We start from the raw sequence: 13683 nt of genomic DNA, 5'->3' as shown, positions 1-13683 counted from the left end.
ACATGCAGGATAGAGCCCTTACCCTTTATGTATTTATGATCTAGAGATTTCTATGACCAGCTGTGGAGTCCATATTGGGATGAGCAAGGAGAAGGAACTGTGTTGATCCCAAGATAATCCAACAGCAGGGCACATTTATATATAGATATGATTTCTTTAGTTACCTTAAAATGCAGCTTCTAACAAAAATTATTATATTGACTAATGGTGTAACTCTCAAAAGTACAGCTTCATAGGACTGCTCTCTGATTGTCTACAGAGACAGTCTTGCCATGGTGGTAGGGTAGACAGAGTCTATCATAGGCCCTGAGACCTGCGTAGACTATCTTGATTGGAGGATCGACAGGCAGCTGGATCTGGGAGATGTGATGACCATTGTGGACAAGTCTAGTGCCTGGTGACGTGAGCTGTAGCCAAGAGGCCATGGAGCAGGCAGAAAATACCTGCAATACTATGTTGCCTCTGCAAAGTTGAGCTACGTCCTGCGGTTGGAGGATTCTTAGCTCTGGGCTTGTGCAACTCTCAGCAGAAGTACGTCTAGGGCCTTGAACTCTGTGGCATCAACAGAGGGTTCTAGTACCTAATCCAAAGAGCTGTAGAGAATCTCTGTTTTGTGGAATAGTTTGTTACACATTCAGGGGGCCAACTTCCTTGTGCAGCCTTTTATGAGGCATGTTTCTTCTTATGTCTAGGTTTATTATGTTGTCTTGTCATGTTTATAAGTCACCTCCAAAATTTTGATCCTAGGAAAGGAATTCATAGTCATGATGTCTTCAAATAGCTTCCACAAAGACCCATTTGGTAGGCGTTCCAGTAGCTCCCAGAAATGCTACTTTGGGTGTTATTACCTTAGTGAGATATTGAGATGCATGATAGTCCTTTATTTTTCTAGGGGAAATTTTACATTAAGTTAAAAAGAACATTGAATTGGGAGTCAGAAGAGCTATTTTTCGCTGGCTGTCTGGTAATTCATTTTAGCAACTGAGCCTTACTTTCTTCATCTGTGAAATGGGGTAGTTCCTATCTTAAGTATCCCTTAGGGATGGAGTCCCTGATAGGAGACAGATGTGAGTCTACATCTCTGAGAGTTCCCCATAGCTATTACAACATGGGTTTTAATGCACAAAATCATAGGAGTTTCCATTTTAAATGGCTGCTTGATTTTACCACTCATTGCCACCCCTGCCCCAACTACCATTTGAATTTCCCATGAGGCTTTACATTTGCATAGTAAGAACTGAATTTCTATAAAGGGAATGGTACCTTTACATTTAACCCAGGTGATGTGGTTTGCACCCAGGGTGAGGGGAACATGAATTCTCCAAGACTGGGCAACTCATAATCTCAGAATTGTCTGGAAGAAGCCACTGGAAGAAGACTTTTATGATGTCTGTGATTTTCAGCACCTTAGATTGAGGGCACTATAGTTCAAAAGTGTTTCCTTTCTGGGCCCCGGCATTTTCACTGCAGACATGTGATCATGTATCTTGAGCAGGTGGGGGAGAAATTTAAGCATATGTATGCTGGAATCCTACAACTCTACTTAGCGAGATGACATTGTCACTTACTAGCTGTGTAACTCTAGGAAGATTACCTAACATCTGTGATTCCATTTACAGGATTCACCTTGCTAAGCCACCATGAGCACTGGATGAGATCATTTGTGCATAAAACCTGCTACAGGGCCAGTGGTCATTGAGCTCAGGAAACATTAGTTTTATTATGTAATTTGTTATTAGAGCTGATAAGGCCTTCACTCTGGAGAAATTTGGTGGTTACATGTCATGGAATCACTCTACCTGTGCTTAGAAATGTTGTGAAAAGTTATCCCCCAGACATAGTGTAGATACACCATGATCGTGTGTCAGGCTCAGGCCATGATGGTGGCTTTCTGGGCAGGATGTCTTGTACACTGGCCATCCTTCTTCAGCTCCCACTTGCTCTTGGTAAGAGTTTTCTTTTCCTCAGCCTCAGTTGTCTCTCTTTCTTCTAATTCATCATACCACACTTTTAAAGAACTTCAAACTATGTAGAGTCAATCAGTGGGGGTTTTAGAGATTGGATTTCCCACTTGTGAATGAAGTAGAACCAGAAGCTTTTGGGCTTGGTGCAGGGGAATTTGGCTCTCATTCTCTTCCTCTTGATATGAAATGTAGTTTACTTAGTGTAAAATGTGGCAGGTGTTGGTGGACAAAGCACTTGAGGACATCAGTGATTCAGCATGGCAGCACAGACTCCAGTGAGAAGTTAATGCATGTCCAATTCTTTCCTGTCCAAAGAAGTTGGGAGGTTAGAAATGATGGATAATTATTTAGTGGAAATAAATTCCTCTCCTTTGGCACAGCATTGGCTAGTATAACACAATGGTTAGAACTGAATTCATAAATGTTGAGAGTTGAGCTATGATATCTTTTTGGGGACTACAGACAAACAGCATCAGCACTTTGTTCTCCAAACATCTTATGCATGTAATTGGAAGGTAATTACTTAGTTCCTGTTGATGGCTGGATGTCCTGAAATACCACCTATACACCAAGTGCTTGGAGAACGCTGGGGCTGTTTGTCTTTCCTCCAAATTGGGGGCATTTCTCCACCCCTCTGCGCCCCCTCGTTCTGGCCATCCTTCTACCTGTGGCCCATGAGAGTTACAGTTGGGGACACATAGTTTGTGACTCTAAAGTTCCCTGGAAATGTCGTGAGCTTGTTTTGTAAGACAGGCCCATCCCCTTACAAGTGAGTCTCAAGGGAATAAGGATTAGGGACAGGAAGGAGCTGAGCAGTGATTTGCCCTTCTATCAGAAATGTGGTGCTGGAGTATGGAGTGATGCAGTGTAGGAAGTCAGGACTTTGAAGTCGGATGAATGTGGCTCTTTCTACTATTTATTAATTGTGTGACCCTGGGTGAATTATAAATCTTGAGCTCTAATTTCCTTAACTGCATCACAGAAGATGATAGGATCTACCCTCAGGGTTGCAATATGATTAAGTGCAATAAGGGAGGTCCCCTCCCCTCCCCTCTCCTCCCTTCCCCCTCCCCTCCCCTCCCCTCCCCTCCCCTCCCCTTCCCTTCCCTTCCCTTCCCTTCCCTTCCCTTCCCTTCCCTTCCCTTCCCTTCCCTTCCTTGAGTGTTCTCGGGCTAGTCGATCAGCATCATCATTTTTAATCACAAGATGATACTTCCAAGCAGTGAATGCTATGAGGCATGAATGACGTCTTTGGTTCCTGTAAGAGGCTGAGAGCAAATCTGAGCTGGAGAATGAAGCTTACCTTTTGAAAAATGATTCAGCGAGAGGCGCTGAGAAGTGAGGAGAGAGGGCATGCCTGGTTGGGTAGCCTGCAGGACTCTGTGTATCCCAAAGGTCACAATGGTAATGACTGTCTGGTCTCTGGAGAAGCAGCGGGTAGGGCCCAGAGGAACCCATCCACGAACTGAAGGTGATGACTTGTCCCTGGGCATGCTCCTGGGAACAGCCCATGTTCTTTTGGCCTCTGTTCCACATCTGCCAATAAAAATTAAGAAATTGATTTTCTTTTGTTTGCCTCTGAGGACCAGGCTCTTTTTATGAGACAGTAAATGGAATCCCTCTCTGAGCATGGTTGGATTTTTAATTGTGTTTGTTGTGCGTTCACTTACTCCATTTTATGAGTTCCTGCTCCCAGATTTGTTGATGTGAAGCTCTTTCCCACCAGGGACATGTCAATGTTTGATTTTTATCAGTAGGAAAAGGTTGAGGTTTTTAAAAGCTCATTTTCTTAATCCAAAGGTTGGCTTATTTGCCTCATTCTGACACATTAAAAAAGCATGACACATATCCAGGCTTGTTTTCATTAACCCCCCAAGTCCTAGGTGGTTGAAATCTGAATCTGCTTAGAACTGAGCTCAACTTTGGGACAGAGAGTGGGGTGGAGGCATTTTAGGGTGAATGGCATCATTGCAAACAACCTGCCTGTCTTTTGCATGAAGCACTTTTGTGGAGATTTGTTGAAGAGATACAAAACACTGTCTTAGTTATTCTTTTTGTTGCTGAAACAAAACACCTGACAACCAAAGTTAAAGGAGGAAAGATTTATTTAACCCACAGTCTGGAGGGGTTTCAGTCCATTGTGGGTTGATTTTAAGGCAGGGTGGCTTGGCAGAGAGACACTACAGAGGATAATCAGTTCATGGCAAGCAGAAGACAGAAAAAGATAAATAAGCAAGGGATGACCACAGCTCTATCTCCTCTATCTTTTCCACCTGTAATCCTAGTGCCCTTGATTCCAGTGGGGCACCATAAACCAAGTCCAGTGTTACACACTCTAGATCTAGCCACCTCTTACAAAGTCCCACTTATGATCTTATGAGGCTTTGGGGAGCACCTAAATACAAGCCACAAAACACTCTAAATGAAAAAAAGTAAGATGAACATTGTTGGATGTGGAGACATGTAGACAGCATCCTACCAAGTTCGATGAGCTAAATAGCAAAGCTGTAAATTTTACCTCTGCCGCTTATGCACCCTGTGTTGGTCGGGGTCCCCTACTTCATATTAGCTTCCCTTGAGATCTTAGAGAGATTAACTTTGACTCTGCCTGGTGCCTTCACAAATGTCAACACAAGGAAAAGAGACTGTGACACCCTAAGTTACAAAGTTTCATGTGGAAGAGATGGGTCCTCATCTCTGAAAGAGATGAGGCGCTGCCTACCTTGCGGGGGGGTGCAGGTGCTAGAACTTCTTGGTGAACAGCTGTCATGATGATCACAACTCCTGAAAGGTCTTTCTGGATTATGAGGTGAGATTGCTCTCCAAGGCCTTTGGAAAGAGATACAAGGATAAAGGAAAAGGATAGAGATAGATGGATTCTGGCTGAGTGATTTTACAATTCATCTATGATTGTTGGTCATGACTTCCCACATATATTACATGAGCTGTTCCAACCTTGAAAGCATTTGTCCTCAGAGCATTGGTCTGATGTCTTGCCTTCATGTAGGGGCTTCTACTCACACACAGCCCTGTTTGTGGTGTTAGCCACACTGTTGAGAAAAAGGCCAGCATAATGGGAAGAAATTCAGAAACAAACACTCATGTCTTAAAGTACAGGTTCTATCATTTCTTGGCTCAGTGATTTCTGGAAAACTAAACTAATTTGAGGATGAGTTTTCTAGTTGATCAAATGAGAGTAACAGTAATTTGTGAGGCTCAAATGAGATGAGAACAAAATGTCCAGCAACATATCTGGAATATAGTAGGTTTTAATGAATGTCAGGGTTTTCTCTCCCTCTCTCTTTTGGCAAAGCTATAAGGATCCCAGAATCTTTGGAACCACAAATCATTCCAGTGGCTGAAGAACCAATTTAGTATGTTAGCTGAGCAAATTTCAGTGTGGAGAGCCAGTGACTGAATTTCCTCAAATTTATCAGATTTCTGAGAATTATTTGTGCTTTGTGAGTCAGAGAGTTGGTTTGTTTTTTACTTTTAGTTTCTTGTGTTACTGGGAATTGAACTCAGGGTCTTTATACTGAGCTATATCCGTAACTCTCCTTTTTCTTATTTCTTTTATTTTGAGATAGGGTATCACTAAGTTGTCAGCTTGTCTAGGCTGAGCTTGTACTTGTGTTCCTCCCACGTCAGCCCCCAGAGCGCAGCACCAAGCTGGGTTCAGAAGGGAATTTAGAGACAAGGGCAGGGCATTGAAGTGAGGATCCCAAGCAAGTGCTTTCCCTGTTCCGAAAGACGGGGAGGGAAATGGTGAGGCAGTGCTTTGCCTTACCTTCCAGGCTGTGGCTTTTCCGCTCTCATGTTCTGTGGTCAGCCCTGTCCACCTCTTGTTTTGTACTAGGGGCCTTGAGAAAAAAGCTTGCCACAGTCACCAGAGACTCCTGCAGAGTAGTCCTTGTACCTGCAGGTCCTGGTGACTCCAGCTCACTCCCCCTGCACATCCCCCTGCAGTGAGGTCCTCTCACTGATGTCACCTGAGGTCTGTGCTTTCTCTGGTGACACAAGTCCCACCTTGGAATCAACCACTTTTGACAATCTGAGTCATTCCCACTGTGGTGTCATGGTTTTTCCCTGAGGACGGGAGGAGGCAAAGAAGCCTCTGTCAAGACCAGCCGAAGTCCCTTTGGGGACTGCCAGGTCCTCGTAGGGCTCCAACCATTCTGTTGCACTGCAGTGGAAGAGCAAAACCCACCATGGATCTGAAGGACAAAGGCAGCAATTTGGGGAGAAAAAATGTGATACATCTGAGTGGATCTATCATCCCTTGAGGATCTCCCTCAAAAGCTCGAACTTGCCAGAAAGGCTCTTTCTTTTTGTATGTTGTGCTGCATAGCAAAGCAGTTGTGTAATTGGCAATGGATTAGTGACAACAATGTGGCCATTAGCTGGCCCTAGGTGGGCTGCATGTGTGTGAGGATTGAGTGCTCAGAACAGCAATTCTGGCTCCTGTTCCTGACCTGCATTGGACTTGGCAGCTTCAGGGAAGTAAGTGGAGCAGAGCTGGCCAGGCAGCCGAGATTTTTTTCCCCTTTCTCGGTATCTTTATAGATTCTTTGCTGTGATTATTAAAGTAAGAAGAAATGCGTCTTCCTCAAGTCCAGACAGGCCAGCCTGTGGGTCCTCCCCCAAGGTGACTGGTATGAGAACGGCCAGAACTGAGAAGGGAGTCTGTTCCTAGAGTGAAATGCTGCCACCTCTATGTATTGTTCTCATCCAGATACCTCTGTACTGGATACCTAAGTGTATTTGGAAATGTATGTGGTATACAGGGAGACTTTTTGGTGTGTTTTGTTTTGCTGCAATGCTAGGGATTGAGCTCAGGGAGCTGTGCATGCTAGGCAAGTGCTCTATTGCGAGATATAACCCCAGCCCAGCGGGACTTTTAAAACTTATTTTTGTTTTATAGATTTCATTATTAGAGCAACTTTAGGTTTCCAAAAATTGAATGGAAGGTCAGAAATTTCCCACATATGGTACCCACACACATACCCAGCCTCTCTCTTTACTTAAAACACCTTTCACAGAGGAGCCCTTTTTATGATTGATGGAGGCTAGAGCTGGCTTTGTTATGGTAGTGGTGGTAGGGATGGAACTCAGGGCCTCATGCATGCTAGGCAAATGCTGATGACTGAGCCACATCCCCAGCCCTTTTACTTAGATACAAGGTTTTGCCAAGTTGCCCAGACCTTAAACTTGGAACCTCAGCCTCCTAAGGAGCTGGGATGACAGGTGTCACCACCATGCTCAGCCTGAGACTGACTTTTTACGCCCAGGTTCATGGATGATGAGTATCCAGAAATCCAGTCCAAGCAGGTCTTGCCTTTATCAATGACAGTTACAGTTCCATTGAGGAGCCGAGCTGGTCTCAGATCCAGGCAGACTGGTGCAAGTCCCCAGGTCCTCTGTCCACATCCTTTGAAGTTATGGGTCTCAGTGCCCTTTATTGGCCTTTATCTTAGGGAGTGTAGTTTATGAAAAGGTGGAGGGGACAGAGCCTTGTAGACTGCACAAGGGTCTAATGGCACAGTGCCCTTGTGTGTGTGTGGATGTAAGTTAATCAGAGCATTTAGCAGAGCTGGGAAAAAGGGGAGATGATAGATTATCTGTAATCTGTCTGGGTGGATCTAACGAGGTGATTCACTCCTATCTTCATTCTCAAGGGTCAGAAGGAACATCTTTAAAAGAATCCCAGGGACTCACCATTGAGGGGGACAAAGTACCAGGATTGATCTGATATCCTTTCAGACAGTCACTGTCCCCACAGTCTACATTTGCTGGGAGGTTGTGCTGGGTGATGGTTCTGAGTCAGGCTGTGAGTTCCATTTCTGAGTCACCATGTTTTTGTCGGATTGTGTCCTGGAGTAGATCACTGCTCTGTGCCTCAACACTCCCATCTTTAAAGTTGGACAATAATGACACCAACATCATAGAGGCATTATAATCTTAAAGAAATGATACTTTCAGAGATGTGCTGAGGAAGCAGTGGATGATAAAAATTGGGCTAATGATTGCTATTTGTCCAGCTAACACAACTCACCATAATTTAACTTTACGTCTGCCATTCTGTAGAAATTGCTGTTGCTAAGGTCACTTCTTCATTCTGCAACACAGTGACCCATTTTCATTCTTCATCCTACTTGCCCTCAATTTTGCATTCTCTTAACTCAGAAATTCTCTCCCTTTGACTTCTAAAACAATGCCCTCTTTTCGTTTTCTTCTACTTTTTTGACCTTTTCCTCTCCTCCTTTTCCTTACCCCCTTTCCAATGCCCACACTTGAAGCTTTGGGTTCCCCAGGGCTCTGATGTCTGGCTTTACAGTTTTATTTCTGTGAAGTCTCTCTGCATGACCCCTTTCCTACCCATGGCTAGGCAGGATCCTTTTCCCCATTGCTATGACTCCAGTCATTTCAAATCCTAAATTATGCAAAGATCATTTTTGTTCACAAACTCTTAGAAAATGCGGTTGCCCTCTTATTATCCGTGTACTTTGTGAGAGCAGATTAAAAGAAACACCTTTCACATATAGTGAAGTCCCAAAGTTATATCTTCCCAAGTATCTCTAGTCTGTGTCCTTCCTCCATGTCACGTGATGACCCACAGGTCACAGAGGGGTGGGGAGAAGCTTTCTCATGCCTGGTCTTTCTTCTTGTAGCCTGTGACTTATGGTTGCAGGGAAGGCTATGAATCTGTCATCCTTGGATACTTCCTTACCACCTAAAACCCTGCAACCACACCCAATATATTGACATGGGATCTCCAGTAAAATTTCATGTTGGCTCCATAGTCATGTCAACAGATGCGCCCCACCCAGTGAGACAAAGCATGTATCACTAGCTTTCTAGAGCTCAAGTCCTAAAGACAAAGAAGCAGTGCAGGATCACCAGGAATTTCAGAAAGTTTCAGCATGAGAAAGAAAGAGTAAGGCAAGAAATAGTCAGTGAACCTCAGGAAACAGAAACAAACCAGGAAGCAGAAAATTACTTTAAAAAAAAAAAAAACATTATCCATGGAGAGGTAAATGAAGAAGCCCCATGTATAAAACAAAGTGATGCTTAAACATGAACTATTAGAGGGATCGTAGTTAGAAATTACTATCTTTTAAATTTCAAAGTCAAAGAAAATTGGAAGACAAAGTCCAGGAAATCTTCCAGAAAACCAAACACATGAACAACAAAAAAAAAAGTATACATAAACACGTAAAGAAAAGAACATTAAACAGAGATAAAACATCTGATTAAAAGGAGTTGAGAATGAGGAGGAAACAATGAATTGAAGAGACAGGAAAGAGAATAAAAACATATGGAAATTTCCCCAAATTACCTACTTAGTTCTTAGCACAGTTAACACGTTGGCATGCATTCACATTCATACTCATACATTCGCATGCATGAACAAACATACACACACAGAGAGAGAGACAAACACAGACACACACATTGCACATGACACCAAATTGTGCTGGGATATGGAATAAAGAGAAGATACTCAGAGCTTCCAGGAGGGAGGATCAGGTCCCACTGATGGTCAGATTGCTATCAGGTTGTTTATATGGCAGCTCAGAAAGGCAATGCCGTTCTCCATAATGATGAACACTGCTGCTGTTTCTGCACTGAGCAACTCCTTCAAAATGTGACAAGTAACTTTTTACCTTAGAGTTCTGAACTTAAATTTATATGTATATCCACTGTAAGAACAAAAGAAAAGTAATTAAAACTATGTCTCACTGGTCCCCTTTCTTAGGAAGCATCAGGAGAGTCTAGCAAAACAAGGGAGCAAACAAGAAAAAGAAATGGTGCGGCCATCTCTGGTTTGCTCCTGTTTCCTGAAGTTCACTGACTATTTCTTGCCTTTCTCTTTCTTCCTCATGCTGAAACTTTGCTGAAATTCCTGGTGATCCTGCACTGCTTCTTTGTCTTTAGGACTTGAGCCCTAGAAAGCTAGTGATATACGCTTTGTCTCACTGGGTGGGGCGCATCTGTTGAGACGACTGTGGAGCCAACATGAAATTTTATTGGGAGATTCAAATTCAATACATGGGGTCTTCTTGGAGAGTTTCTCCAGAGAGACTCTCCCTGCTCTCCAGGTCCTGAGCTGAGATTGAGGGTGATGAGTAGGTTACACATCCTTTCTGTTATTCTGGGATTGGGAGAAGGAGCTCTGCTTCCTGCTTCATCCCAGCCTTCCTCTGAGCCTTTGCACTCAACTTCTCTAGGAATAAATTGCTGTTCTTGTGCAGTGAGGAGAGAATCACGGCCTGGGTGCCTTATCCCAGCCCACTGCCTCGTTCCTTCTATTTTCCTGGATATTTTGTCCTTGATGTTTTGGGTGCCCCACAGAAGTGACATCCTATCAGTAGGTCCCTGAGTCCTTCTGTCAGTCCCTTCCTGCACTCTCCAAGTCACCAACCTCCTTTGACTTTTCATTTTCCAAAACATAGTTGACATATCTTATTTCCCCTTGTCTCTTCTCTTCTTCCTTTTGATGATAATGACATTTCTTTAATTTCTTTGCCTTTTAATGGCAAGGGTGAGAAAATAAAGGGCTAAGTTTATTAAATGAACAGTTGAAGGAACAGTTTAGAGCTTAGTTTAGAAACAGTTTTTGCTGTTTAACTGGAAATCACCATGAAGTTTGCCGAAAAGGTTTCCAGAATGTTTTCAGGCATTGGCCTCCTTCTGCAAGGCAGGTGATTATTGTATTTGGGCAACCACTGACTGCTACTTTTTCACGTGGTGTCCAGATACAGTCAGTCATTTGTCATGGGTTGAATAAGCCTGTCTGTGCTGACAGAGTGGAATTGAGGGTCCTCCGTCTGCATTCACCAGTCCCGCACTTAGTTCTGCCTCATTGCCACTTCACCTCGCTGTTTGATGGGAAATATTCTCTCCATAAACTCCAGTAAGAAGTAATGGATTTCTGCAGTGGAAATATTGTTCAAGCCACAAAACCAAATCACAGCAGGTACTTTGTCTGGGGACCCTGTGTCTAGCAAAGCAAGCCATTTAAAATGCCTGTCGTACAAAGCCACAAACAATCACAGCTAATTCCCTTTACAGGAGTTTTATTTGTATGTATGAGAGAATCACGCCACCAAACAGAGTCACTGTTCTGCCAAGACTGCAGTGTTTATTATCTGCATCACCTTGGAGCTGCTTTGGAGCAGCCTTCTTCACTAGGCTGCTTCTTTAGGTTAGAAAATGGTGAATCTGAGGTTGGGGAAGATGACAATGGCATTCTCTGAAGCCATTGGGGGCCATATGAGTCTTCCAAGACAGGAAGTCTTGGGCCACCTGCCTGAAGTCTAGTAGTGACATGGCCTACCTACTTGCACTTGTGAAATGTGGCTTGACTTGTGCCTTTGTCTATATGGGGCTGTTCGCCTTATGAAAGAGGAAGGCCTGATGTGGGATTCTTGTGAGAACTAATTCAGACTCCCCTGAGATCTGATGGCCATGCTGAGAGGCTCTGGGACCCCAGGCTCCCAATCAGTGGTCTCGGTTCCAGCTGTAGTAAGACTTACCTGGAGCAGTTTGACAACCTTGACACCCAGGAAGCACCACAGACTTCCTGGATCAGAATCACTAGGAGTCGAACCCAGCACCAGTGGTTATCAACACTCCCACACAGAGGAGGGCCAGAAGGCCAGCCACTACTACACCATGTTTCACAAATCCTGTTACTGCTACATAAGCAATCAAACTCATTGAAAACATCTTTTTTTTTGAGATAAGGTCATACTCTATGTTGACTTCAAATGTAGGATCCTCCTGCCCCAGTCTCCCAAATGCTGGGCTTGCCAGTGTGTTCCACCACTCCCTCCCCTAAAATTTGATTATTTTCAACCATTTTGGATAACCGAGAAAGTGAAAATAATTTATAACATGGTCATCTTGAGTCACTTTTGATTTGGAGATATTTCCATGGTTAAGGGTTGGGTAATTGTCAAGAAAGAGAATTGGATGGGAGGGTTTGCTGAGTTTAAAATGCAGACCATCAGCGGAATATGCTTGTAACAGTCTTTGCTCTTATGGCAAATGTGATGGAGAGGACAGGTTCTGTGGGCAAGGCTGGCAGTTGGCTGCCTGGGGGATGGGGAAGACCTCCCCAGAGTGACATATCTTCTGGTGGTTTCTTCAGGTCCAGTGGCTGTCATCAGTGGTGAAGAGGACTCAGCCAGCCCCCTGCACCACATCAACCATGGCATCACCACGCCCTCATCCCTTGATGCCGGACCTGACACAGTGGTCATCGGTATGACTCGCATCCCAGTCATCGAGAATCCCCAGTACTTCCGTCAGGGACACAACTGTCACAAGCCAGACACATGTAAGTAGCAGAATAGAATCCTGTCCCTTTTGGGGAGGGAAGGGTGGTGTGGCCACAGACCATGTAGCTGGGGTTCTGGAATCTTCTGGGGTACCCTGCCACTGCCAATCTCCCACTCTCTAGGAGACCTTCCCTGCTTATCTAAGAATTTTCAGGACAGCCTGGGCAAGGAGAGGCCCCTAAGCAGATTCCCTGTGACAGGGAGGATCAAGGGTCTGGTCTGGTCCCCTCTGTCTTCACCTGGAATCAGCAGGACCCTGGGAAGAGAGAGGTGATCCCGGTGAAGCAGGAGACATGTAGGAGGCTGGTCTACTCTGCAGACAGAGCCTGGGTAATTATGACACATGACTCTGTCCTGACAGGATCCCTGGGGACCACCAGAACCTCCACCCAGGCCTCCATGAGTAGGGAAGGGAATGAAAGGTGAGGTCCCTTTGAATGGAAACATCTCCCCAGATGCCCCTCCAGTGTCCCACTCTGTGATAGCTGAGTCTCAGGCCAAGTGCCAGGAATCCTTACTTCCCCATGGCAGACCAGAGGCCCAGGGTACCTGTCTCCTCCTTATTGCTCATCTCCTCCTGGTTCCAGCTCCTCTCTTTGCATTTCTGCTGAGCCATGCTAGGTTCCCTCTTAGCTCCCATAGCCTCAGCGGCTCATCCCTCCTTCTGGCAGGGCTCTCCCTTGCCCTGTGCTCAGGTTCAGTCTGGACCCAACAACACCAATGCACAGCCCTTCTCTTCCCATTGTCCTGCCCAAGGGAACAACCCACTGCTTTGGCTTTGGAGAGCAGAGGTGCCAGCGACTACCTGAGAGCTGGAAAAGGGCCTAATGATCAGCTAGGTGTAAAGGCCTTGCCTTCCAGACAGGAATACTAGGTCCTAGGAAGCTGTGAATCCCTGTTCCTACCCTAGGCTACCTGCTAACAGGTTCCCTTCCTATTTCAGTCATCCCAGCATAGAACTAGGCAGAGGTGCTCTTGCTAATCCTAGGGCTCAGCTGTCTGCGTGTGGGTCACACTGTAGCTCACAGAACTCTGGCCAATCCTATTGGTTCATCCCATGGCAGAGTGGCATCCTGTTCATCAGCCTTTGCTCTCCTTACTTTGGCTCTAATTTTTAAGTGAGAAGGTTATCACAGTGGGAGGGACTGGGCTTCAGTGAGCATCAGGTCATCATTTACCTTCCACATGTCCTCCCAAATCTGCCTCAGTGAACATAAGGTGCTCCTGTTTGTATAAAGGAAAGGCACCTGGGCTCTGGACCCAGGCTGGGTAAGGAAGGAAGATAGGCAGTGGGAAACAGGGAAGGGTGCTGTGCCATCTCTCCAGCTCCTGTCTCAGATCAGGCTCCTGCTTGGTCTGGGCTTCATGTGGCTGAG

General features: G+C 45.0%; 1 protein-coding gene across 6 annotated transcripts in view; it reads left to right on the top strand.

Moving 5' to 3' along the window:
• The window catches only part of Ntrk3 (neurotrophic receptor tyrosine kinase 3), a 382309-nt gene that overhangs the window by 200623 nt on the left and 168003 nt on the right, over positions 1–13683 (top strand). For all 6 annotated transcript variants that reach the window (XM_063250018.1, XM_063250017.1, XM_003475257.5 and 3 more), the window contains one exon: positions 12118–12306. In XM_063250018.1, coding sequence (XP_063106088.1) covers positions 12118–12306 — 189 coding nt within the window. The remainder of the gene's footprint in view (positions 1–12117; positions 12307–13683) is intronic.

Source organism: Cavia porcellus, unplaced genomic scaffold (genome assembly GCF_034190915.1).
Source record: "Cavia porcellus strain 051 isolate PalLab524CR breed Dunkin Hartley unplaced genomic scaffold, mCavPor4.1 scaffold_6, whole genome shotgun sequence".
NCBI lineage: Eukaryota > Metazoa > Chordata > Mammalia > Rodentia > Caviidae > Cavia > Cavia porcellus.
Note: the sequence above shows the minus strand (reverse complement) of the source record. Positions and strands in the feature narration are given on the sequence as shown.